The sequence below is a fragment of the Geotrypetes seraphini genome, chromosome 5 (assembly GCF_902459505.1).
Source record: "Geotrypetes seraphini chromosome 5, aGeoSer1.1, whole genome shotgun sequence".
Lineage (NCBI taxonomy): Eukaryota > Metazoa > Chordata > Amphibia > Gymnophiona > Dermophiidae > Geotrypetes > Geotrypetes seraphini.
This window is the reverse complement of record NC_047088.1, coordinates 155,718,352-155,745,969: the sequence shown is the minus strand read 5'-3', so window position 1 is coordinate 155,745,969 and position 27,618 is coordinate 155,718,352. Positions and strand designations below refer to the sequence as shown.

Genomic DNA, 27,618 nt, shown 5'->3' with positions numbered 1-27,618 from the left:
TGCACAATCAGAAGGAATTGTAACCAGAGACTCATGAAATCACCCGACAGCAAAGGTAGGAAAAATTATTTTATTTTTAATTTAGTGATCGAATTGTGTCAGTTTTGAGAATTTATATCTCCTGTCTATACTTTGCACTATATTTATCTATTTTTCTATAGTTGTTACTGAGGTAACATTGCATATTTTAAAGTAATCTGCCTTGACCTCTTTGAAAACCCCCAAATATAAATGATAATTAACATTTTCTCTGCTACAATGTGCTTTGTGTTTTTTAAAAATTTTGTGGTTACCATTATGTATTAATAAGATTATATTGTGTATATATGAAAATGGATGGAAGAAATTGCATTACAATTATTACTATTATTATGGGGCTGAAGTCAGGGGCGGAGCTTGGGCAGGTCAGGGGCAGAGCTTGGGCAGCAGTACTCGGTTGGCATTTGTTAGGCTTGTGGGTACTTGGCTTGAAAAGGTTGAGAAACACTGGTCTAGAGTCTGTGGGTAGATGCACTAAAGTCATTCAAGTTTCAAATTTTATTAAGTTTTGTTGTACATGCAATGTAAAATACTTCAATGCGTAAAACATTTTAAAAATAGGGGACAAAACAAAACAGTTTTATACAATTAAGTACAAAGTATATACGTACAAATAAAGAACTGGTACAGAAGGTAAAGGGGATGAACTACAATCTTTAAAGAAAGAGAAGAAACATTTAAGGAAAAACACATCTGTGCCTTTAAAAAAAGTTCCAACAGTTGAGTGACAGGAGGCTGCTATGGGGCTTCCCCTGCTGCTCAGCTGTTAGGGCTTCTCCAATCCAGTTCTGCACATTTCAGTTGCTCTCAGAGTGACTAATTGAACGGGACCTGTGTGCAAATAATTTGCATACAAACTTCTTGGAACATCAATCATTGTTTCAGAGTTGGCTATGAAATTGGCCAACAGTGACTACTATTACTACTTATCACTTATATAGCACTGAAAGGCGTACACAACGCTGTACATTTTGACATTTATAGATGGTCCCTGCATGGAAGAGCTTACAATCTAACTTGGACAGACTGACATGACATATAGGGTTAGGGATGCAGAATCCAAGGTGAGAGGAGTTAGGAGTTGAAAGCACTCTCAAAGAGGTAGGCTTTTAACCAGGCCTTGAATACTGCCAGAGACAGAGCCCGCTGTGGGGATTCGGGCAGCTTGTTCCAAGTATACGGCGCAGCTAGGCAGAAGGGATGGAATCTGGAGTTAGCAGCTGAAGAGAAGGGCACAGAAAGGAGGGACAGTGCGGAGCTCACGGGAGGGATCATAGGAGGAAATAAGTGAAGAGAGATAGTGAGGGGCAACTGAGTGAGTGCATTTGTAGGTCAGTAAGAGGAGTTTGAATTGTATTCAGAAATGGATGGGGTAGGAGAGGGGTAATGTGAGTAAAGCAGCTCTCCCGGAATATGAGTTTTGCAGCTGAATTCTGGACGAACTGGAGAGGAGCGAGATGGCTAAGCAGAAGGCCTAAGAGTAGCAGGTTGCAGTAGTCTAAGCGTGAGGTGATGCGGGCATGGATAAGTGTTTTGGTAGTGTGCTCAGAGAGGAAGGGTCGGATTTTGGCAGGCAGGTTTTAGTGATATGTTGTATATGGGCGGTGAAGGAGAGAGAGGAGTCAAAGATGACCCTGAGATTACAAGCAGACAAAACAGGAAGAATGAGAGTGTTGTCCACAGAGGCAGAGAACGAGGGAAGCGGAGAGATGGGTTGAGTGGGAAGTTGAGCAGCTCTGTCTTAGCCATATTCAATTTTAGATGGCGGTGAGACATCCAGGTGGCAATGTTGGACAGGCAGGCTGAGACTCTGGTCTGGGTTTCAGTAGAGATATTTGGTGCAGAGAGGTAGATCTAGGAGTTGTCTAGCCCTGAGTGTTCTGTTGGATGAGGGATTAACTTTGGAAGGGCAGGTTTCTGCAGTTGTGAGGCTGATTTTGCTGTGTTGTGTCTTTTGACATGTGTTCACTTTATTATTTTTTTGCAGAGTACGCTTACACACTTTACATCATCCATGCCTTTATTACTTCTATGATTGGCTACTGCAATAGTTTGTATTGTGGTTTAACAAAGAAGCAGCTTCTATGGTTATAGTTAGTACAAAATGTATTAGCTCAACTAATTTGGGGAAGAAGAGTTCTGATCTTGTGACCCCCTCTTGAGAGAACTGCATTGGTTGCCTTCTTTGTTTGTTTTTTTATAGTGTTTGGTATATTGTTTTATACAATCTTTACAGTTATTTCTGATAAGGCCCTGGTCCTTATATACCGGGAAGGCAACTCTGATCATCTGCAGTTTCTGGATAGGGTTATGCTTCAGTGTACCTGTCAGGGAGTATTTGAGTTTGCGGAACTTCTGTCAGCAATTCTATTCCTTTAGTTTTGAAATTAGTTGTTCAGGCTTTTACAAAGCCACACTAGCAGCGCAGCTTTGTTGAAGGGGGAGGGGGCATTATCAGCTGCATTATTGCAATGCTATGCAGTTGGTGGATGATACTGGAACTGATATATCTTTGCCACACTGGAATACCTGGTCTCTTGCCTGACAGTCATTCAAATTTTGAGGTATTTTGCATATATTAACAATGATTGAGACACACATGTTGTTTGTGCAGTAGGTCCCACTCCTATCTAAAATAGGAACCTATGGTGATTTCAGAAGTTCACATACTATAAAGTATTTTTGGGTTAGCTTTGAAAAGATATCACCTCTCACTAAGTCTGCTTTTTTCTAGGCCAAAAATGGCTACTTGCACTTTGTCCATGATACTAGTTGACTTATTTGCTAAGTAAAAGTCACTTGAAGAATAAAAGAAATAAAGAATAATAATAGCACTAATTACCGTATGTTTCACTCTATAAGACGCATCCTAGATTTAGAGGAGGAAAAACCAAGAAAAAAATATTCTGACGCAAATTGTGCCTCTGAACCCAGCCCCCTAGAAAAATAGACAAATATACTGCAGCAAACAGATTTTGATCACTAAATTGAAATCCTACCTTTGTTGTCTGGTGATTTCTGGTTGCACTAGATCAGGGGTGTCCAATGTCGGTCCTCGAGGGCCGCAATCCAGTCGGGTTTTCAGGATTTCCCCAATGAATATGCATGAGATCTATTAGCATACAATGAAAGCAGTGCATGCAAATAGACCTCATGTATATTCATTGGGGAAATCCTGAAAATCCGACTGGACTGCGGCCCTCGAGGACCGACATTGGACACCCCTGCACTAGATAGTTCTTTCTTTCTTTTTCTTTCTTTCCTTCCTTACTTCCTCAGGCCCAACAATTGTCTCTTTCTATTCCCTCCCTCCTTCCTTCCTTCCTATGTCCTGAGTTCTTGCCCCCTCCCCCTCACTACCTTCTAGCCTTTGTCCTTCCTCCCTGCCACACCGATGTCTGCCTCCCTCCCGCACCGAAGCCTGCCTACCTTCCTCTCTGCCATGCCGATTCCTCCTCTCTGGTCCACCGCTCGCCCACTGCTGCTGCAACTCCATGAAGGGAAGGGCCGGCGGCATGCAATCGGGCCCAGAAGTCTTCGGAGATAAGGTCAGGGCCAGCGATTGGTTGGCCCAGACCTTCTCTCCAATGTCAGAATTGATGTTGGGGCAAGACTTGTTGGCCTCATTGCACGCCGCCGGCCCTTCTCTTCCTTTCCTGTGGCGGCGAGCGGGTAAGAGGGCGGCAAGCTGGTGCGGGGGGCAGGGGTGACGAGCAGCAGCAGAACACCTGGGGGGAAGGGCAAGAGCAGCATCAGAATGCCGGGGGGGGGAAGGCGGGCGGAGGTGTATTCGCTCCATAAGACGCACCCCCTTTTCCAGCCCTTTTTGGGGGTGGAAAAAGTGCGTCTTATGGAGCAAAAAATATGGTAATTCACATCAGTAATCTAGTAAAAATGAAACTTTTACAATGATATTTATTGAGATGTACCTTTTCTGGTGACAGTCCACATCTGGCTGCTACAGCATCAATCCATATTTCTGTAATGAATGCTATCTGAGGGAAACCAAATCCTCGGAATGCTGTGTTGGATGGCAGATTCGTTTTGCAGGCTAAGGCATGACTTTTAACATTGGGAAAATTGTAGGCATTGTCCAGTTTTAAGGTAGCTAGGCTGAGCACCTTGAAAATAACAGATCAGAAAAATGTTAGATATATATACAATTACCCTGATTGTGAGTCTTCAAAGGATATAATACCTAAACAGGCCACTTTGTTGGTAATGTGTAAGACAGAATTGTAGAAACAAAATATTTTCAAACTTTATTTTGGAAAAAAACAGGCTTTGCTTTGTGGCCAACAGATAAGAATATTTCCTGATGTTACTAGGCAGATGCAATTTCGGAGTAAACAGTTCCTAAAACTTAAGCCTCAGGCTTTGGTAATAGGAGCGTGTTTCTTCCTTAAATTCCCGTGTAAATGCTTGATAAATACATTTTTGTAAATCCAACTCAGTTGGAGAATTTTTTAAAAGACAAATCATTACCTGAGAAAATTTAAGTAACGGTACCTGTGGTTGATGAAAATAAGTGACATTTAAAATGAGAGCCAATAGTAGCCTGTGACGCTCTAATGATTTTTTAATGTATTTTCTTAGGTTAAAATTTCCTATTATGATGTACCTGAAAATTTTGTTATGTATATGACAAAACTAAAATAAAGAATGAAAAAAAACAACACCCTGATTGTACTGTTTGAGAAATGGTATAGAACAAGAGTTCTAGTCATTTGCACAAAAAGTACTATCCACCTCCTCCCTCAAGTCATTATTTTCTGTGGTCTTTCAACATGTTGTTTACAACACAAAAAGCTTAGTTTACTACCCATGAACAGAAAGTTGATCATAAATGTGTAAGAGACTTACGAGAATAGATTCATCAGGGGTACATCCAGCATTGGAATAGTACGTGACATCCACAGCTACAATTCTTCCATTGTTCATGAATCCCAGCTAAAACAGGGAAGAGCGAAATTACAGGTATTCAGCTATTGCTCATAGGCCCCAATTCACTAAAGTCAGCGATCATCGCTAAACCTGTTTTCACAGGTTTAGCAATGATTGAAGTTAACTGACCTGATTCACAAAATGGCCCACCACATGTTTTTCCCTTCAATCACCCATTTTCTGATCCGACCATGCAAATTCGTACAACCCCATGCAAAATAGCCGTGTTTGATTCACTAACATTTGCTTGGCTATTTTGCATCAGGTTTTATGATCCTAAAACCCGACTGCTGTACAGGGTTAAAAAAAAAAATTTTTTTTAATGGCACAGATATTTTGCGTTTAACGTGGATACTTTCAGAAAAGAAATCCTGCTATTCAAAAAATCCATGAAGACTAACTAACACCGTATGAAACATTTCAATCCTCTGAAGCAACCCGCTCTACTCCGTAATACCTCTGGACATGTCCAGAAATCCTCTTCTGTAATCCGCCTTGAACCGCAAGGTAATGTCGGAATAAAAATCACTAATGTAATGTAAAGTAATAAGTGTAAGGTGATGCATGTCGGTAATAAAAATCTTAGACACGAATACAGGATGTCCAGTGCAGTACTTGGAGAGACCCCCCAGGAAAGAGACTTGGCAGTACTGGTAGACAAGTCAATGAAGCCGTCCACGCAATACACAGCAGCGGCGAAAAGGGCGAACAGAATGCTGGGAATGATTAAGAAGGGGATCACGAACAGATCTGAGCCTTTGACCTTAATATAAATTATTATATGAAAGAAGATAGCAATACTTTAGTAAACTGGAACAATCTAAAAACATGCAAAATAATACAACAGTTATTTCTCTTATTCTCATCATCTACATTTCTTGTTCCACTCACTTTATATTTGCTGAAAAATGGGTGTCTGCCTGCAGTTATGAGTATATCATCTCCACGCTCCAAAACGCAGCGAATTGGACGACCAGTTCTGAGAAAAGAAGATTCTTCATTATATACATACAAGAAAGCTTTATATTCTCATTTTGACCTCTGTTTATACAGTACAGTTACTTACAGTATGCAGGGTCTGTAAGATCTTCATGCACAGAATTGGTTATTAAAAACACTATGTAAATCTTTCTTTCATATCTATCTTTGGGATCCTTTTACTAAGGTGCACTATGCCCTGTGGTAATTTCTAATCTAATCAAAGACTTTCTAAACCACCTGACCCAATTGGTTCAATTTCCATGGTTGTGCGTGGTAACATGTGCTAGTTATTCTTTTGAATTATTTTTATCAGGGAGTATGGCATGGGTGAGGAATACACTTGGACGCTCTAATTGGTTAATGCAGGGTTATTGCAGAAGCAGACTGTGGGAAGGAGAAAATAAAGATCCCAGACCACAGGAAGGGGAAAGGGGAAGACAGATGTCAGACCACAGGAGAGGGAAAGAGAGGGAATAGAAGGGATGGAGAGAAAGGGAAGAGAGGGAGGACATGGTGTACAGGGATGGGAAGATTGGGGAAGGGAAGAGAAATGGTAAAAATGTTGTTTATGGATAGATGGAAATAAGGGAGAAGAATTAGGAAGGAGATGGCACAAATGAGTGATGGGGAAAGGCAGAGAGAGGGAGGAGATAGTGCAAATGGATAGATGGGAAGGGAAGACATGAAAAAGTAGATAGATTTGGGGAGGAAGCAGAAAAATGGAAGAAAACTGAATGCTAAAAGTTAATGCCAAAGATGGATGTAGGGCAAAAGGTGAAGGAGAGAAAAACAGCAAATGGATAAGAAGGCCCTGGAAACAGAGACAGAAGGAAGTGCAACTAGAGACTGGGAAAAGATGAGTAGAAAAATAAAATCACCAGCCAACAAAAGTAGGAAAAGTGATTTTATTTTAAATTCAGTGATTGAAATGTACCAGTTTTCAGAATTTACATCTAATGCCTATATTTTGCATTGTTCTGAAAGAAATGCATTTATTTCTATTTCTCTGATGTTGTACTACATGCAGTGTCTGGCATCTTAGAGTTTCAGGCCAAACAGCCTGTGTTCAAGTGCCTGATAAATCAGGGGTGAGCCTTGCTTCCAGGGGCATGATTCCCGAGCTCCTTGACTGTTAGTGTAGGCTGGCTAGTTGGGTTCCTTTACGGGTGACCTGCCAGCAACAGGAAGCTCATCAGAGGGTCTGCGTTCTCTTGAGCACCACAAGCCTCACAGTCGAATAAAACCCCCCAAAATAAATAAAGACTTCTCAGAGCAGATCAGAAAGACACCTTCCAGTTGCAGAAGGAAAAACTTGCAGAAAACTTGCAGAAGGAAAAACTGAAGAGAGGCAGTACAGCCCACTGAGGAAGGAGGTGGAGCTGAAGAAAAATTGCATGTATCTTTTTGCAACAGCTCGCGATTGAGGGAAATTAGCCCACTTGTCAGGACTCATGCCCTGTGTCAGAGAAAGATCTAAATGCATGTGTTGACATAAAAATGCATACTTTACGAGTAGGCATGGCAGGGGATACAGCATGGGTGGAGTTCACCAAGGTTGATTATTAAATACCTTCATTTACACGTGTACTTGTGAGGTTTACACCTGACTGAGGGCAGGCATAAATATCATGCTTGCATTAAATGTATGATTTCACCACTTTTGCTAGTATTCTATATAGATTCATAAGGGGTAATTCTATAAAGGGATGTCTATATTTAGGTGTCTTGAAGGTACATACTGAGAGTCTAACCTATAAAGGAGAGCAGGTGCCTACTTTCCTTTATAGAAGAATTGTGCATGGGTTCAGATGCAAGCACTGATACCTGGCATAAAATGCTCATTCCTAGATTTCAGGGATACACATATAGCTTATAGTATTCTATAAGCTACATGCATAAGTGTGTGTCCCCACCCAGACTCTGCCCATGCAAATGCCCACATGCAAAGTGCATGCTATTGAAGATATGCTACAGAATAGCATATAGACAGATTATTATGCATGTCAGTACAAGTATATAAGTAGAATACTTGTACTGACATTTACATGCATATTTTCTGCCTAATTTTAGGTGGCTCTTTATAAAATGACCTCCATTAAGGGGAATTTTATAAGAAGACATCTAATTTAAGATGGTGAGTAGTACTGCAAGATGGACATTAGAAGTCATGATGGCCATTATGGATCCTGGCACAGTCCTGGGTGGTAGCAGAGATCCTGGGAGTGAGGGGAGGGTTGGGCTCTGGGGAGGCAAGACTTGTTTTTTGGGAGAGCCAGGATTTTGGATGGGGCAATGGGAAGAGGGTTGTGACTGTTGGTAGAATCGGAAGGAGGGAGCTGTCGGTCAGAGGGAATGGAAGGAGCGATATCGGGGGGATTGAAAGGAGGCGTGATGTTGGGGGGAATCAGATGGAGAGAATGTTGGGAGGGGTATTAGGAAGAGTGATGTTCGAGGGGGCAAATCAGATGTGTAGCAGAAGCAGCACCACACATTCTATTGGCAGCTAGTGTGCACTAGAGATAAAACAGGGGAAACAAAACCACAAAATCAAATATGCAAAAAATAGCCGAAACATGTACATGTCGAGTCATTGAGTTATTGGATGAATAATGTCATTTTGAACCATCAGATGAGTTAAAGGACATTTGTATTCCCGTGTACATTATTCTAATTAGGACAATTCCACTCTATTTTTTGCAGCTAGTGTGCACTACCAGAGTACAGTAGAACTGCTACATTTACCGCCTTCTTTTGAAATGGTAGTAACTGCAGATGTGCTATCAGCAGTTGTGAGAGCTAGCATATTGTTCCAACCTGTGCATTAGCTAAATATACAGTATATGCATATTAGCTGTATCAGTCAGCCACTCCTCTGCCTGTCCATGTCTTGCCCACTCCATCATTAAGCAGCTAATATGGGATTTTTAGCTGCATTGGCCTCTTTTTTAGTGCAGAAGACATTAGCATGTCTATTACACAGTAAACCCACATTAACTGTTTAATGCAGCTTATTAAAAGAGCCCCTATATGTCTTTTTAAGTAGTGCCTGAGCAGTGCCAATTTGCTTTCCTAAATCTAGTGCCCTATTTTAAAATTACCCTTTCTGTGGAGCAAGCATGAAACACTCCTGAACTATTTAAAAAAGAATGTTTCTGCTGCCTGTATTATTCAGCATGCAAAACTGCACAAACTAGGGTTACCAGATTTCCTCTTTATAAAAAGAGGACACGTTGCCCCAGCCTGTCCTGCCCCCAGCCCCTCCCCGTTCTGCTTCCTGCCTATGCGGGGGCAGGAAGCAGTAGCAGAGGAAAAGCTTCTGGGTCGCCGAAGGCATCGTGTTTACTTCACTCATGCTGCCTAGGACCGAAGAGTTAAAGCAGCAGCACTAGGAAAACAGTGAGCAAGCACTGGATCTCATGGGCGGGGGCTGGCGAGGGTTGCAGGGGACTCCAGGGTGTGTGAGTCTTACAGTGAAGCAGTGGCGTACCTAGGGTATGTGGCACCCGGGGCCCATCATTTTTTGACACACACCCCCCCCCCCCCCATGTAAAATTTTTTTTTTTTTTTTTTGCAATAACCATGAAATGGAATAAATGGTCAGAATAGAAACAGGCAGTGAAAATTTTCTTATATTCCAAACATAACATAACATAACATAACATAAATTATGTCTGAATTGTCATGACATCAGAAGTACATATGGAGTAGTTGCAGGTGATGCTTGGGACAGTTCTGATTGTGTTAGTTCGGTTTTATGTGTTTTTTGAATAGAAGGGTTTTTATTTCTTTTTGAAGGTTTTGCAGTCTGTGGTCGATGTCAATTGGTTGTAGAGTTGGGGGTCGAGTGTTGCAGCTCGAATGGCTAGGAGGTTGTCGAACAGTTTTTTTCTTTTGACGTTTTTGGTTGGAGGGTGTGTGAATGGTGCGTGAGTTCTCCTATGTCTGTTTGAAGTGGATTGAATTATTTAGCTGAAGAAATTAGTTACCCCCCATTCCACACACATTAATTCTCTTCCATTTTTGTTCCCATTATAAAAAACACTGATAAGTTCCCAGAAAAAAAATACATTAAAATAAGAAGTGAAAACAAAGGCCCCTACAGATGAGAACATAACATAAGAATAGCCTAACTGGGTCAGACCAATGGTCCATCATGCCCAGTAGCCCATTCTCATGGTAGCCAATCCAGGACACTAATACCTGGTCAAAACCCAAAGAGTAGCAACATTCCATGCTACCGATCCAGGGCAAGCAGACACTTCCCCCATGTCTTAATAACAGATTATGGACTTTTCCTCCAGGAATTTGTCCAAATCTTTCTTAAAACCAGCTACACTATCTGCTTTTACCATAACTTCTGGCCACTTCATTTTTAAGTTTAGATCTTTCCTTTCAAACAGAGACCTTGCTAGATGTCAAATACAGCACAAGGTAACTTCACATGGACTTAGCTGTGCAGGAAATGTGAATCTCCTCATACACCCACCATATAGTGCAAAAATGTGCAAAGGTCTGTTTTTTTCTTTCGATCACTACATAGCCTAATGCCACACAAGCAGCGCTGTTACAAACATATTCTGTAGGTCAATGCTAAGGATAACAAAGTTTCCTTCCTTGGACCAGAAGGAGATAAACCACTGGAAGAGATCCCAAAACAACACCCAAAGACCCACTCAGTGTGTGAATCAGTTGAGTGGAGTGGACTAACTGGGGGGTGGAAAGGGGCCCGGAGTTTGCTCAGCAGAATTTCCCAGACCACCTCTTCCTCTCAACACATTGACACGCTGCCACCATCACCACTAGGAACACCTCACTGGGTAGGCCAGCTATGCTATAAACTTTATAAAACACATTATTATATTTTCTTATAAAGCACATATTTTAACTGACCTCTCTGACATCCTCAGCCTTTCCATTCACAAAAATAGAAGGAAGAAAAGTTCCCATTTCCTGCTGTCTCATGTCCCCGGCCTATACAATATTTTTTTTCTGCAGACCCTTCAAAAGTCTGACCAAATCCTCGTTTCACTTGCATTATAAAGTACTGAGGATGCCATCTCTCCCCAATCCCAGGTCCTAAAGTCTAAGACAGTAGCGCAAACTAATGCTGCCAGATACAGGAAAAAAAAAATTTTGATTCGATTCAGCCCTATTGAATTGGTTTTTCAATTCGATTTTCCTGCCCAGTTGGGTGATTTTTTTCAAAACTCCTGGTGGGTTTTATAGCTTTTTCACCCCCTTTGGCTTCTCCTAACCACACTGGCGCTGTGGTGTAAATAAAATAAAGAAACAAAAAGGACTTTTCCTCTTTCTGTTAAATCCTAGCTCACGTTTGCAGTCCAACACCAGCTCTGGCAGGATACACATTTCAAATCTGACATGTTATAATCACAAAACAGAAAATAAAATTAATTTTTCTACCTTTTGTTGCTGGTTATATTTCAAATCTTGTTGGTCCAAGGCTCTGGTTTTCTTCTGATAACTTGCTTGCCAGGGTCTCCTTCTTTCTGCATGCTAACCATCCATCTGCCAACTCTGTCCTCCCTTTCCATTTCCCTTCCCTTCCCAGGAAGTCTGATATCTTTCCTTTTTTTCATCTCCCTCCACAGATCCACCTTTTCTTAAATACCCTTTCATCCGGCATCTCTCCCTCCTTCCCCACCATCCCAGAGTCCACCATCTCTCCGTTTCTTTTCCTAATTACCCTCCTATCCAGTATCTCTATCCCTCCTCCACACCATCCCTTGTGTCCAATTTCTCTCCCTTTCTGTTCCTTCCCTCCCTAAATCCCATGGTCCATCATCTCTCTCCCTCTCCTCTATTTTCAGACCCATTATTTCTTCCCCCCCCCAAAGTTTGGCATATGCATGTCTCTTTGAACACCCCCTTCCCTCCGTGTACTTCTAAATCATGGTCCCCCCCCAAAGGCCTGTCCGCCCTTGAAGGCCTGCCTGCCTGCCTTTCCCCCCTTGAAGGCCTGTCCCCCCTTGAAGGCCTGCACCCCCTTGAAGGCCTGCACCACCCCCCTCGAAGGCCTGCACTCCCTTGAAGGTCTGCACCCCCCCCCGAAGGCCTGTCCCCCACTTGAAGGCTTGTACCACCCCCTTGTAGCTTCTCCCCCCCTTGTAGGCCTGTCCCCCCCTTGAAGGCCTGCCTGCCTGCCTTTCCCCCCCTTGAAGGCCTGCACCCCCTTGAAGGACTGCACCCCCCCCCGAAGGCCTGCACTCCCTTGAAGGTCTGCACCCCCCCAAAGGCCTGTCCCCCCCTTGAAGGCCTGTCCCACCCCCTTGTAGGCCTGTCCCCCCTTTAAGGCCTGCCTGCCTGCCTTTCCCCCCCTTGAAGGCCTGCACCCCCCTTGTAGGCCTGTTCCCCCCCCTTGTAGGCCTGTCCCCCCCTTGAAGGCCTGCCTGCCTTTCCCCCCTTGAAGGCCTGCACCCCCTTGAAGGTCTGCACCCCCCCAAAGGCCTACACCCCCCCCGAAGGCCTGCACCCCCCTGAAGGCCTGCCTGCCCCCCTTGAAGGCCTGCACCCCTTGAAGGCCTGCACCCCCCCCCCCGAAGGCCTGTCCCCCCTTGAAGGCCTGCCTGCCTGCCTGTCACCCCCTCCCCCTTGAAAGCCTGCTTGCCTGCCCGCCCGCCCCACCCTGAAGGCCTGATGCCCCGACCCACCCCGAAGGACCGCTCGCCCCCCTGGCCTCCCCGCACCACCTATGAACAGCCGCAGCAGGATCGCGAAGTCAGCGTCAGCGATCCCTGCGCTGCTTCCTGCGCCACGGTCCCGCCCCTCCTCTGACGTCAGAGGAGGGGCGGGATCGCGGCGCAGGAAGCAGCGCAGGGATGCTGACGCTGACTTCGCGATCCTGCTGCGGGCTGCTTCACAGGTGGTGCAGGAAGGTCAGTGGGGCGAGCGGTCCTTCGGGGGTGGCGGGGGACTGAACGGCAAGGCCGGGAACACCCCCTTAGGGCTGGTACCCGGGGCGGCCCGCCCCCCCTAGGTACGCCACTGCAGTGAAGACAGGGGGAGAGGGGGGCAGGGGACTCCAGATAGGGGCATGAGCCTTGCAATAACTGCTGTAGGGTTTCTAGATGTCCGGTTTCCCTGGACAAAAATAGCAAAATAGAAAAGCCGCCCAGACTTCCTAGAGAGTTCTCAAAAAAAGGACATGTCATCAGGGAAACCCAGACATTTGGTAACCCTAGCAGAAACCCACACATATCTTTTTTTTTTTTTTTTACTACACGAACATGCTTTATATTAAGCCTCTTTACTCTGTGTCTTGACTCTAGGTTTTTGTAGTTTCTCTCTCTCTCTTTTTTTTTTTTCAAAAAATGTGGAAATACACATACTTGTTTGCTGCTACTGCCACAGCAGCTCCCAGGAAAGCTGGCTTTGTTGCCTTTCCACCAAAAGCTCCACCAGCTCTCTTCATATGACACCTTATTCTGTTAGATGGGACACCAAGCGCTGCAGCAATCACTTCCTGAAAAATCAAGGTTGGTTGCAATGGAATGTTCAATTTTTCCTCCTGGTACAACATAGTATGCTCTGATTTGCATAGAATAATGTTATATTGAGCTTATGTAGTTTTCTACTTTTATTTATCATTTCTGCAGTGTTGCAAGACAAACACAATACTGCATAACTGCATATAAGAGACCCTTCTCTGTGCAGCTCACAGTACAGTCAAGACATAAGAGTCAGGGTATAATATTATATTCTTAAAAGACTTCCAAGTATTTTACTACTGTCAATCAAAACTATCACATTTGTAGAGGGATACTACAGGCTAGTCTTGTGATTTAATATATGTTGTGTTGATTTCAAACGGCATGAACATAAATACCACAACTCATTTTAGAAGTAAGTTAAAAAAAATCTCTCCCTGGAAACCAGCTCAACAGGGAGCTCAACAGACACATGAAATAGTGGTTCTGTTCCTTTAGGACAATATACTCTCTCTCAGCATCTCAAAAACAAATTGTCTCCTTTTCCCATGGAAAGATAACCTGCAACTTATAGCACAGTTATCTATTGAGAATATTCCAATCGAATCAGTTACTTCAGTCAAAATCTTAGTGGTTATCATTGACAGCAAATTAACCTATCGGCCCCAAATCAGCACAATCGTCAAAAAAATGTTTTTTTTTAAACTTAAAATGATACGTTCTTTAGCTAGTATCTTAGACTCTCATTCTCTTAATATATTGATCCAGTCTCTTATCATCTCTAAACTTGACTATTGTAACTCGCTGTATAAAGGTATATGCCAAAAGGACATAAGACGTCTTCAATTAATCCAAAGCCATAATAATTATTACAAATTCAAAAAAATACGATTATGTTACCCCCCCTCTTAAAGAAAGCACACTAGCTACCCATTCCTCCCAGAATAACTTATAAAATCACCATCTTATCATTCAAAACCAAAAAGACCAATGAACATGCCTTCATAGATAGACTTCTGATTCCACATGACCCACCCAGAACCCTAAGATCTACCTCTCAACATCTACTCTATGTATCCTTAAAAATCATCTGTACCCATCGGGTATCTATTTTCTCAGTAACAGCCCCCATGACCTGGAATTCTCTTCCAACACACATTAGGGCAGAACAAAATATTGATAAATTCAAAGGTGGGCTAAAATGTTTCCTCTTTAAAGATGCCTATGAATAAAGTATCTTTATTTTCCTCTCTTAAATCCCCTTTGCTTGCCTCTCCCTTACCACCTTTTGTGTTTTCCCTTTATGTCTGCTTTTCTTATAAATATAGTACTTCTCCCTTCCTTATGTTTTCATTGTAAGTTTATTTATGTTATGTTAAGCTACTCGTTGTTCGTTCCCCCCATTTCATTATTGTAAAACGCTTAGAATATGATAAGCGTTTGATCAAATTTTTAATAAACTTGGAAGTGCATGCAGAATGGCCAGTTCCAAGGTGAAGAACATGCCAAATAAACATAGAAGCATATCAGGTGTTATAAAAAAGATGACTTTTTCTACCCAGTCTGCCCATTTGTGCCACTTGACTGCACTGTCAAAGGCCTTATGTGATTCATGATGTTCTCCTTTTCTCTACTACTAAGTTCCCTTTGAATTCAATTTTCAAAAGATTTTATCTGCACTAGTTGGGCCTGAGCTCCTTTGGGCCAGTTATTAATACAGATTAGCATGGATATAAACTTAAATATCAGAACTGGCACTTAATTTTATTTATATATTCAGTGGTAGTTTCCTTTTATCTCATGCCACTGAATATCTGGTGCCAATCCATTAATGTTAAACAAACAACTTATTCATTTGGGAGGCAATTCTATAACCTAAACATTCACATTTGCATAGGCAATAATGCATGTAAATGTTTAGAACACTAGCACTTGTATGTACAAATATGAGCACACATGCATATAAAAGCTAGCATGTACTATTTTGCAAATACATGCTTAATAATATAAGAATAGTTATACTGGGTCAGACCAATGGTCCATCTAACCCCCTGTTTCCAACAATGTCCAATTCAAGTCACAAGTACCTGGAGAAACCTAAATATTAGCAACATTCTATGCTACTGATCCCAGGGCAAGCAGTGGAACCTTTTTTTAAAATCTGGAGTTATTTTGGCTATCCTCCTTCAGGTACTACTGACCATTTTAATGATAGATTACAGATTACTAAGCAGATCAACAATTTCATGTTTGAGATCATTCAGTACCCTGGATTGTATACCATCTGGTCCAGGTGATTTATCATTCTTTTATATTGTCAATTTGGCTCAGTATGTCTTCTAGGTTCACCGAAATTTCTTTCAGTTCCTCCACATTGTCATCCTTGAAAACCTGGTATAGGTCTTTACGGAAGAAGATGTAAGAGATCTCTCTTATATCTTCTTCCATAAAGACCAAAATAAGTAATTCCAACTCTTCACCATGTCCTTGTCCTCCATGAGTGATTCTTTTATTCCTTGATAATCTAACTTAACTTTCATTGTGTATTTTTACAAAGAAGGAACATATCAAGGGGTAGGACATGTGTGGGACATAGGCAAGGCTTCAACTTATGCACATAACTTAACACAGTGTAAGTTATGCACATTCCTGCTGTACTTAGGTGTGCACGCTTATACCAGTTCTATGGTTAGTATAAGTTTGAGTACCTAAATGTTAGATGTATTAATAACCAGTTATGCTAGTATTTTATAATGGAAAATAGGTGCTTACATTTGCTTATAGAATCAAATGATACCACACACCTTCCAGGTGCCTAATTGAAGACACCCAGTTATGGAATTGACCCATCAGTGACAAAATGTGGCCACCTCGGGCACAAGTTAAAAAAAAAAAAAAAAAATTTGTTCCATATACTAGTTTGGTCTGCTCTCTGTTCTATCCCTGAATCATCGCAGATCTGCCTCTCTTATGCCCCTGATGATATGAGATGCATGTTGGAGATAACATGAAGCCAAACAGGGGTGAAACAAAGCTTCAACAGGCCCATGGCTTTAAGATTAGCCTTACTGGGTAAGACCAATGGTCCATCAAGCCCAGTAGCCCATTCTCACGGTGGCCAATCCAGGTCACTAGTACTGGCCAAAACCCAAGGTGTAGCAATATTCCATGCTACCGATACAGGGCAAGTAGTGGCTTCCCCTGTGTCTTTCTCAATAACAGACTTTTCCTCCAGGAACTTGTCCAAACCTTTCTTAAAACTAGCTATGCTATCCGCTCTTACCACTCCATGTGTACCATCTCCTCCCTCTCTTTGCCTTTCCCTTCCTCTCCATCCATGTGCACCATCTCCTCCCTCTCTTTGCCCTTCCCTTCCTCTCCATGCATGTGCTGCCATCTCCTTCTTCTCTTTGCCCTTCCCTTCCTCTCCATCCATGTGCATCATCTCCTTTCTTTCTCTGCCCTTCCCCTTTCCTCCACATCTCTCAGAGATCTGGCATGTTCTTCCCCTTTGCCTCTTTGTCCCCCTCCCGATCAAGATCCGGCACTTCTTGTTTCCAGTGCTTCAGCCCCGCACTCTTCTTTAGTGTGATAGCAGGTTACCTGTGCAGCAGATGTAGCCTGACTTGATATATAGATATCCATTTCATGTTCCTCTCTTTTTGGAATAGCAAATATGCTATTAGTCTCAAAATAAAAATGTTCTTGTCCTCCAAGATGGATTTCACCTGTTACAAACACAAAATAAGGAGTTCTGTAAAGCTTGTTGTGATAGGAGAATATAAAGGGAAAGAGAGAGGGAGAATTCCTGACCAAGCACAGGCTAAGATTTGGGCTGTTTTTAACACTGAAATAGTTTGGGTTTCCAGGTTGGATGACGTGTATGTAGTTAGATCTAATCTAATTGCAATTTGTAGATTGCTCAATGGCTAAAAAGGATCAAGGTGATTTACAATGTTAAGAGACCCATACAAATCATGGGGAGAATACAAAGAACAGATTATCAATAGAACAATGAACTAATACAGAACTTTAGATGGAAGCCTCAAGAACTGAGGTGCTAGATAATTACAGTCTAGAACAGTGGTCTCAAACTCGCAGCCTGGGAGCCACATGCGGCCTGCCAGGTACTATTTTGAGGTCCTCGGTATGTTTATCATAATCATAAAAGTAAAATAAAACAGTTTCTTGATCATATGTCTCTTTAGCTATACATTACATTATTATTATTAAGACTTAGGGCTCCTTTTACAAAGCTGCGCTAGGGCCTTAATGCACGGAATAGCGCGCGCTAAATTCCCGCTTGCGCTAGCTGCTAGCGCCTCCTTTTGAGCAGGCGGTAGATTTCCAGCTAGCGCGCTAATCCGGTGCGTGCGATAAAACTGCTAGCGCGGTTTTATAAAAGGAGCCCTTAGCCAAAAGGAAAGATTTATAAACTATAAAGAGTTTTACCTCATGCAAAATTGTAATTTCTTTAATAAGACATTAACTATTTTTCTGAGGCCCTCTAAGTACCTACAAATCCAAAATGTGGCCCTGCAAAGGGTTTGAGTTTGAGACCACTGGTCTAGAGGCAATCAGGGTTCCTGAGGCTCCTCATTCTATCAGATGCAATCAACAAGAAAAAACCATCCCCTGCCTGAGAGATCATCTATTTAAAATATTAGTGGTATGTAGATAATAGGACGAGGTCCTATTTATTCAACAGATCTCAAAACATGGTGTCCAGAATAGTGACAGCTATATTAACTGCTCTAACCACATCCTCTGGCAATGTATTCCAGAGCTTAACTATTTTCTGAGCAAAAAAATATTTCCTCCTATTGGTTTTAAAAGTATTTCTCTATAACTTCATCAAATATCCCCACCACCTCCAACTGTCATTATCTATCTTCTCCCTAATTGTCTCATTTCTTTACACACAGAGCAGGACTCATCTACAGTAGTTTGAATAAATTGATCAGGATCAAATTTTCAGCTCCAAGAACCCTTTAACCTTCTCTCCCTCTGAGCAAACATATAGTGTTTACCTTCCAGTACATGGTCAGCAGTTTTAAATGCTTCTTCAACGTTTCCATGAGTAAGTTTTTTATCTGGTTTGAAGAATGAATTGTGTTTGATAGCATCCTGGATCAGAGGCAAGAAGGACAAAATCAAATCACCACCACTGCATTTTTTTCAGTGAAAACATAAGACATATCCCTCATACATGCTGGCTGTGGAATTGAAATATCAACTAATTTTTTTTTCTTCCCTCTTCATTCTCTTTCAAAGCTCTAAACAAGAATTGGCACCTCTCCCTCTTCTCCTCGACATGGCCACTTGCATGCCATTAAAGCGTATACGAGTTCAGGCATCCCATTTAGATATTGGCTGATGTATAAATTCAAGCTGTTATGGAAGCCTCTTGTTAATAACTGACTGAGAGCCAACACATTATTTTAAAGAGACTGTGTTCTAGTAGAAGATAACAACTATGAGGTGATTTTATAAAGGCATTTTTGCATGCATTTGATAGTATCTGTGTGTACAATGCTGTTGATAAAATCAATCCTGTCTAAAAGAAGTACATGTGATGACAAGAACACACATACTATAGTGGACATGTATAGGGGCAGATTTTGGGTGCAGCATGGATGGAGTCATGATTTACGAGCACATGTAAATATTTATGCCTGCCCCCAAAGAGGCCTAAAAGTCTGCGCTGTCATTTTAGCAGTGAATTCTGCAGTTTTCATGAGGAATTTTATAAAGCCATATAGGGAATGGGTGGTACAAGGCTGGGTTCCACCAGGATCACTCCTTCACTGAGACTGAACCACCTTAGGTAGGTAGAGTTACATCGGCTGAGTCAGAAGGGCAGTGCCCTGGCAGGGAGGTGATTAAATGTCCCGAGGCAGAACAGATCAGAGAGGCCCCAAGGCAAGAGGTTTCTAAGAGAGTAGCACAGTGTCTTGAGGCTGCATGTGGAGGGTGCAGACTTCAATGTGATGATGTCATGTGTATGTGTGTTGTTATTACTTCAATGTCTGCGCATGCATGGAGGCCCGCCAGACGAGGCCCTGAGCTTCCTATTACTACGCCAGTGTGTGTGTGTTGGGGGGGAGGATGAGAGAAGGAGAGGAGGAGAGACGCCGGCGAGGAGGAGATGTTCTTGTGCCAGCTCACTGCCTGTAATAAAGTATGCCGTGACACATAGTTTGTGACACACTGGAGTAGCAAGCCAAGAAGCCTATAGGGAGCAGGCCTGAGACAGGACCTCCCAGCAAGTGATACAGAGAAAGAGATGACTACAGCAGAGCTGCCAAGGGGACTGACCTACTCTGCTGGAGATTCAGCCAACCCTACTCTGGCCATTGCTCCACCCAGCCCAGCCTATTGCTTCACCCTTCCTGACCCATTGCTCCACCCTGCCCATTGATCCACCCCTGGCACAGTCGATTGGTAGCTAGAGGGAAAAGGAGTGGCCTCCTTGTCCTGCCTTATCAACTGCTGCCAAGGGATTAATGGTAGCAGGAGATAACATTTTATAAAGACATTTCCTGCTAACACAGTATGGGAAAGCCATTCATTGGGATATTGTGGCTCATCAATGGGAGCAGGGCAGTATTAATACATCGAGGGCCCCTAGGCACACAAGTACACTGGGCCCCCTGCCCCACCCCATCCCACCATGCGCCCAGGCGGAAACAGGAAGCTGCATCAGAGGGAAGCTTTGGGCAAGCAGCACCGCTTGCAAAACTACAGTTCCCGTTGCCTTTCTTACCAGCGTTGCTTGCTTGTCTTAGGGGGGGGGGGCGTGTTGGTGATCGGGGAGGGCCCGTGTTGCCGATCGGGGGGGGCACATTGACGATTGGGGGGCCCGCATTACCGATCGATGCTGGAGGGGCCCATCACCGTTTGGAAAAAGCAATGTTGATGCCCTCCTTCATTGGGCCCCCTGACCATTTCGAGCCCTAGGCACGTGCCTACTGGACCTATTGGTTAATCCTGCCCTGAGTGGGAGTGCTGGAAAAGACCCGAAAAAGCTGAAAGTGGGAGACTTGGTAGGTCTGTTATAGTTCCTTAGGGAAATGCCAGGGAAGAGAAGTAGTCATTAGTTTCCCTGGGATGGAAAACTGCATTTAATTCTCAGCCTCCGAGAGTTGAATAAACATGGACAGAAAACTGCTAAGGTAGGAGAGAACCTTGCAGAATATATCTTTATAGAATTTGCGCTTACCCCCAAATTCTGTATATGGAGCTTAAGGTCATGTGTGCACATCAGTGTATCTAGCTGATGTGCATGCACAACTTAATTGAGTAATTGGCCTAATTGGCAATTAACACCTCATAATTGGCACTAATTAAAAGTTACTTGCACAACTCGGAAAGCACAATTTTATAAAATGTGCACAAATTCGAAAAGGGGGCATGGCCAGGGGCAAGAGTAGATCATGGGCATTCCTAAAAGTTATGCACATTGTTATAGATTACTCACGATGTGCCGGATTCTGCAAATGACGCTTACATCGGTGGGTGCCTATAAAAATGCCTCTGATCATGTGTCAATCACACTATGACACGGTTTCAGAATTGTGCCTACCGTTAAACATAGGCGCAGATAATGTAAGTCAGGGTTTTGAAGGCCTACATTCCCGGTGCCTGTGTTTGACGAGAATCACATCTGCAGGGGTGCCTAGAGACGCCTAAAGTCATTTCCAATGTAAACCATGCCTACTTTGACCTTGGGCGCCATTAGGTGCCTCGGTAGATGCGATTATAGCGTCCTTTTTTGTAGGCACCTACAGTTTTTCATTTTTTATGACATTTTAATTGGTTTTAAATGACATGGTCAATTATCGCACTGATTAACACTGATTAAAACAATTACATTGGATGGCGGTAGGGCGCCTACCGCCGCCTAACATACAGCATCGTTTAGAGAATTTGGGCCGATTTGCGTACAACTTAAGTACAGGCATTTAGGCCTGCTTTTAGTTGCTCTAAATGGGTATGCCTAACTTAATGTGACACACAGGCGCTAAGCGCGATTCTGTAGCAAGTATGTGCCCCTTTGAGAAGTGCATTAAGTGCCATTCTAGTTGGTGCAAATTTTTTAGGCCCCATATTGTGACAGGGAAAAGCCAGAACCCAACAAAATGCCTGGGCTTCAGCCTGAGACTACAGAATCATGCCCTGTCACTGAGAAGAAGCCCAGGAATAGTGTCACTCAGGTTAAGCAAAAGGCTACAGGAATCAAAAATATTCCTGTCCTAAAAGCTTATTTGCCCTTGTTTGAGAAGCCTCTAAATCAGAATCCATTCCCATGTACCACATCTGCTGGCCCAGGCAGGGACAGGAGAGGGGGGGCGTGGAGGAAACTGCACTAGAAAACACACTGGGAAAAATTTTAGTGAAAACAGGCAAACAGCCTAAGGAACATACAATAAAAGCCTCAGCTGCATCTGTGGGTGTAGTTAAACAGGTAAGGAATCTGAGATCAGGCAGATAGAAGGAAGAGGAAGCTTCACTGAGGAAGAGCTTCATTCCTAGCTGGGAACAGAAGCAGCAGGGCAGTTGCCAGATGCTCTCAGCATTTCCAGCCACTGAAGGGAGAAAGGTGCAGTGGCGTACCAAGGGGGGGGGCGGTGCGCCCCGGGTGCCAGCCCTAAGAGGGTGCTCCCGGCCTTGCCGTTCAGTCCCCCCCCACCCCCGAAGGACCGCTCGCCCCACTGACCTTCCTGCACCACCTGTGAAGCAGCCCGCAGCAGGATCGCGAAGTCAGCGTCAACGATCCCTGCGCTGCTTAGGCGCTGCTTCCTGCGCCGCGATCCCGCCCCTCCTCTGACGTCAGAGGAGGGGCGGGACCGTGGCGCAGGAAGCAGCGCAGGGATCGCTGACGCTGACTTCGCGATCCTGCTGCGGCTGCTTCATAGGTGGTGCGGGGAGGCCAGGGGGGCGAGCGGTCCTTAGGGGTGGGTCGGGGCATCAGGCCTTCAGAGTGGGGCGGGCGGGCGGGCAGGCAGGCAGGCTTTCAAGGGGTGACAGGCAGGCAGGCAGGCCTTCAAGGGGGGACAGGCCTTCGGGGGGGGTGCAGACCTTCAAGGGGTGCAGGCAGGCCTTCAGGGGGGGTGCAGGCATTCGGGGGGGTGTAGGCCTTTGGGGGGGTGCAGACCTTCAAGGGGGTGCAGGCCTTCAAGGGGGGGGGACAGGCCTTCAAGGGGGGAAAGGCAGGCAGGCCTTCAAGGGGGGTACAGGCCTACAAGGGGGGACAGGCCTACAAGGGGGTGGGACAGGCCTTCAAGGGGGGGACAGGCCTTCAAGGGGGGTGCAGACCTTCAAGGGAGTGCAGGCCTTCAAGGGGGGGGTGCAGGCCTTCAAGGGGGAGACAGGCCTTCAAGGGGGGGAAAGGCAGGCAGGCCTTCAAGGGGGGACAGGCCTACAAGGGGGGGTGCAGACCTTCAATGGAGTGCAGGCATTCAAGGGGGGGGTGCAGGCCTTCAAGGGGGGGTGCAGGCCTTCAAGGGGGAGACAGGCCTTCAAGGGGGGGAAAGGCAGGCAGGTAGGCCTTCAAGGGGGGACAGGCCTACAAGGGGGGGACAGGCCTACAAGGGGGTGGGACAGGCCTTCAAGGGGGGGACAGGCCTTCGGGGGGGTGCAGACCTTCAAGGGAGTGCAGGCCTTCGGGGGAGGGTGCAGGCCTTCAAGGGGGTGCAGGCCTTCAAGGGGGGACAGGCCTTCAAGGGGGGGAAAGGCAGGCAGGCCTTCAAGGGGGGGAGAAGCTACAAGGGGGTGGGACAGGCCTTCAAGTGGGGGACAGGCCTTCGGGGGGGTGCAGGCCTTCGGGGGGTGAAGACCTTCAAGGGGGGGAAAGGCAGGCAGGCCTTCAAGGGGGGGACAGGCCTACAAGGGGATGGGACAGGCCTTCAAGGGGGGTTCAGGCCTTCAAGGGGGGGACAGGCAGACCTTTAAGGGGGGACAGGCCTTTGGGGGGGACCATGATTTAGAAGTACACGGAGGGAAGGGGGTGTTCAAAGAGACGTGCATATGCCAAACTTTGGGGGGGGAAGAAATAATGGGTCTGAAAATAGAGGAGAGGGAGAGAGATGATGGACCATGGGATTTAGGGAGGGAAGGAACAGAAAGGGAGAGAAATTGGACACAAGGGATGGTGTGGAGGAGGGATAGAGATATTGGATAGGAGGGTAATTAGGAAAAGAAAGGGAGAGATGGTGGACTCTGGGGTGTTGGGGAAGGAGGGAGAGATGCCGGATGAAAGGGTATTTAAGAAAAGGTGGATCTGTGGAGGGAGATGAAAAAAAGGAAAGATACCAGACTTCCTGGGAAGGGAAGGGAAATGGAAAGGGAGGACAGAGTTGGCAGATGGATGGATAGCATGCAGAAAGAAGGAGACCCTAGCAAGCAAGTTATCAGAAGAAAACCAGAGCTTTGGACCAACAAGATTTGAAATATAACCAGACAACAAAAGGTAGAAAAATTAATTTTATTTTTTGTTTTGTGATTATAATATGTCAGATTTGAAATGTGTATCCTGCCAGAGCTGGTGTTGGACTGCAAACGTGAGCTAGGATTTAACAGAGAGAGGAAAAGTCCTTTTTGTTTCTTTATTTTATTTACACCACAGCGCCAGTGTGGTTAGGAGAAGCCAAAGGGGGTGAAAAAGCTATAAAACCCACCAGGAGTTTTGAAAAAAATCACCCAACTGGGCAGGAAAATCGAATTGAAAAACCAATTCAATAGGGCTGAATCGAATCAAAAAATTTTTTCCTGTATCTGGCAGCATTAGTTTGCGCTACTGTCTTAGACTTTAGGACCTGGGATTGGGGAGAGATGGCATCCTCAGTACTTTATAATGCAAGTGAAACGAGGATTTGGTCAGACTTTTGAAGGGTCTGCAGAAAAAAAATATTGTATAGGCCGGGGACATGAGACAGCAGGAAATGGGAACTTTTCTTCCTTCTATTTTTGTGAATGGAAAGGCTGAGGATGTCAGAGAGTTCAGTTAAAATATGTGTTTTATAAGAAAATATAATAATGTGTTTTATAAAGTTTATAGCATAGCTGTCCTACCCAGTGAGGTGTTCCTAGTGGTGATGGTGGCAGCGTGTCAATGTGTTGAGAGGAAGAGGTGGTCTGGGAAATTCTGCTGAGCAAACTCCGGGCCCATTTCCACCCCCCAGTTAGTCCACTCCACTCAACTGGTTCACACACTGAGTGGGTCTTTGGGTGTTGTTTTGGGATCTCTTCCAGTGGTTTATCTCCTTCTGGTCCAAGGAAGGAAACTTTGTTATCCTTAGCATTGACCTACAGAATATGTTTGTAACAGCGCTGCTTGTGTGGCATTAGGCTATGTAGTGATCGAAAGAAAAAAACAGACCTTTGCACATTTTTGCACTATATGGTGGGTGTATGAGGAGATTCACATTTCCTGCACAGCTAAGTCCATGTGAAGTTACCTTGTGCTGTATTTGACATCTAGCAAGGTCTCTGTTTGAAAGGAAAGATCTAAACTTAAAAATGAAGTGGCCAGAAGTTATGGTAAAAGCAGATAGTGTAGCTGGTTTTAAGAAAGATTTGGACAAATTCCTGGAGGAAAAGTCCATAATCTGTTATTAAGACATGGGGGAAGTGTCTGCTTGCCCTGGATCGTAGCATGGAATGTTGCTACTCTTTGGGTTTTGACCAGGTATTAATGTCCTGGATTGGCTACCATGAGAATGGGCTACTGGGCATGATGGACCATTGGTCTGACCCAGTTAGGCTATTCTTATGTTATGTTCTCATCTGTAGGGGCCTTTGTTTTCACTTCTTATTTAATGTATTTTTTTTCTGGGAACTTATCAGTGTTTTTTATAATGGGAACAAAAATGGAAGAGAATTAATGTGTGTGGGATGAGGGGGTAACTAATTTCTTCAGCTAAATAATTCAATCCACTTCAAACAGACATAGGAGAACTCACGCACCATTCACACACCCTCCAACCAAAAACGTCAAAAGAAAAAAACTGTTCGACAACCTCCTAGCCATTCGAGCTGCAACACTCGACCCCCAACTCTACAACCAATTGACATCGACCACAGACTGCAAAACCTTCAAAAAGAAATAAAAACCCTTCTATTCAAAAAACACATAAAACCGAACTAACACAATCAGAACTGTCCCAAGCATCACCTGCAACTACTCCATATGTACTTCTGATGTCATGACAATTCAGACATAATTTATGTTATGTTTGGAATATAAGAAAATTTTCACTGCCTGTTTCTATTCTGACCATTTATTCCGTTTCATGGTCATTACAAAAAATATTTTTTTACATGGGGGGGGGGGTGTCAAAAAATGATGGGCCCCGGGTGCCACATACCCTAGGTACGCCACTGGAAAGGTGGACAAAAGAAACCAGGCTAAGATGCTTTCCAAACCCAGTCCAGCAGACAAGTCTATCCAGTGTATAAACTAATTGCCAGATAGTCAGGAAATAGACATATTATCAATATCTGGTGAAAGTACAGTTGACACTAAATCAGAAGCCAAGGACAGGCCTCAATGACGAGCCAAAAGCACACAACAAGAAGTCACGAGGACAAGATGTCAGAAGTTCAGCCAAGAGTGTATAGTTGTTTTTTTTTAAATCACTTTATTGGAGAATATGTCATAATAGCTCAAAGACTCGACACTGGCAGTGTTTCGGCGTATGTGCCTTTATCAAGAGTCTGTCTCGAACGTAGGCACCATGAACACATGCACTTGGGTCAAAAAGTTGAAAAGTCTGGTGAAAGCAAGGTAGAAACTAGTGTCCGCAGAAAAACTGAAGACCATTGCAGTACTTTATTTTTCAGATTGCAATCATACCTGGCCATTCCAGAACCCGCTTGGCTGGTGCAGTGTTGAGGACTAAGGTCCAGCAACTCGCTGTCCTTACTCCCCGCCACAATATGTACTACTACTACTTATCACTTATATAATGCTGAAAGGTGTACGCAGCACAGTACATTTTGACATTTATAAATGGTCCCTGCTCAGAAGAGCTTACAATCTAACTTGGACAGCAGACATGACATATAGGGTTGGGGATGCAGGCCCTTAGTACACATCTTTCTTGTGCTTAAATTTGGGCAACCTTTACTGAATTCCCCTTTAGAAGGCCAAGTATTACAGTACTCCCCCGAAATTCATAGGGGTTCCATTCCAGGAGTACCCGCAAATTTTGAAAAAAATGCGATAATTGGATGCGGTTTAGGGGAGGCGGGAGAGGCCTGCAGGGCCAGCTTTCTCTGTAACTTTGCGCCGTGCAGGTTGCCCGATTTTGATGATGTGCTCTGTTTTGGGCTCACTCCTCTCCTCCTCTTTACTGCAGAACCCCTGGAAGGGAAAGGTGCAACAGAACAACCTTGGGTGCTGGAGAAAGCAGCTGCACGGAATGCTGAGTATTCGCAGCACAGGAGAGAAGTGCGCGGGGTAATATGAAAAACAGTATTTTTGAGGAAGGGAAAAACCCGCGAACGACTGGGGCTGCGAACACTGAACCACGAGTTTGCGGCGGAGTACTGAACTTGTTTAATGTATTTGTGTTCTCTTCCATCTTTCTATATAAGTGCTCAAACCAGTTATAGAATTACCATATATCAGTGCAAATGAAGGTTCTAGCAAAACTGTATTCAGAGTAGAGAGTTGCGCAGGGACAGAAATCCCACCTATCCCCGCCCGCCCCGCCAGGATCCTCTCTGTCCCCACCCATCCCCGTCAGGATCCCTTCGTCCCCATCCATCCCCGCAAGGAATTACTTCCATCCCCACCCGTCCCCATAAAAAGCAGCAATTACTTCTGACAGGATCATCAGTTCCACAGTTTCTTTTGTGTTTGCGCTGCTGTTTTACTTGTGGAATCTCTTTGGTGGAACCCTTTTTTTGTTTTCTCTTCAGCTAATTAACTTATAAACCCCCTCTTTTATTAAGGCTGACGTGTCCATTATATTATATGGACGAACCCAGCTTCCAACGCCTTTCATCCCCTTGGGAGTCCCGTTGGCTAGAGGGGGGTCCCCTTGGGAGTCCCGTGGGTTAGGGGGGACTCCCGCGGGATTCCCGCAATCCCCGTTCCTGTGCAGACCTCTAATTCAGAGTTCCTTATTCCACTCTGGTGGTTCTTCTCCTAGATCTTAGTGCACATGCAGTTAAAGTAACTTAACAACTACTGTCCCAGAGA

The 27,618-nt window shown here is 44.3% G+C and overlaps 1 protein-coding gene across 2 annotated transcripts in view; it reads right to left on the bottom strand.

Annotated features, from left to right (window-relative positions):
* Window positions 1-27,618, bottom strand: part of LOC117360764 (aldehyde oxidase 1-like) — a 166,287-nt gene that overhangs the window by 55,579 nt on the left and 83,090 nt on the right. For both annotated transcript variants that reach the window (XM_033945089.1, XM_033945090.1), the window contains 6 exons: window positions 18,440-18,536; window positions 17,013-17,137; window positions 13,311-13,444; window positions 5,875-5,962; window positions 4,903-4,989; window positions 3,969-4,160 (listed from right to left, as the gene is read on the bottom strand). In XM_033945089.1, the coding sequence (XP_033800980.1) occupies window positions 3,969-4,160; window positions 4,903-4,989; window positions 5,875-5,962; window positions 13,311-13,444; window positions 17,013-17,137; window positions 18,440-18,536 (723 nt within the window). The remainder of the gene's footprint in view (window positions 1-3,968; window positions 4,161-4,902; window positions 4,990-5,874; window positions 5,963-13,310; window positions 13,445-17,012; window positions 17,138-18,439; window positions 18,537-27,618) is intronic.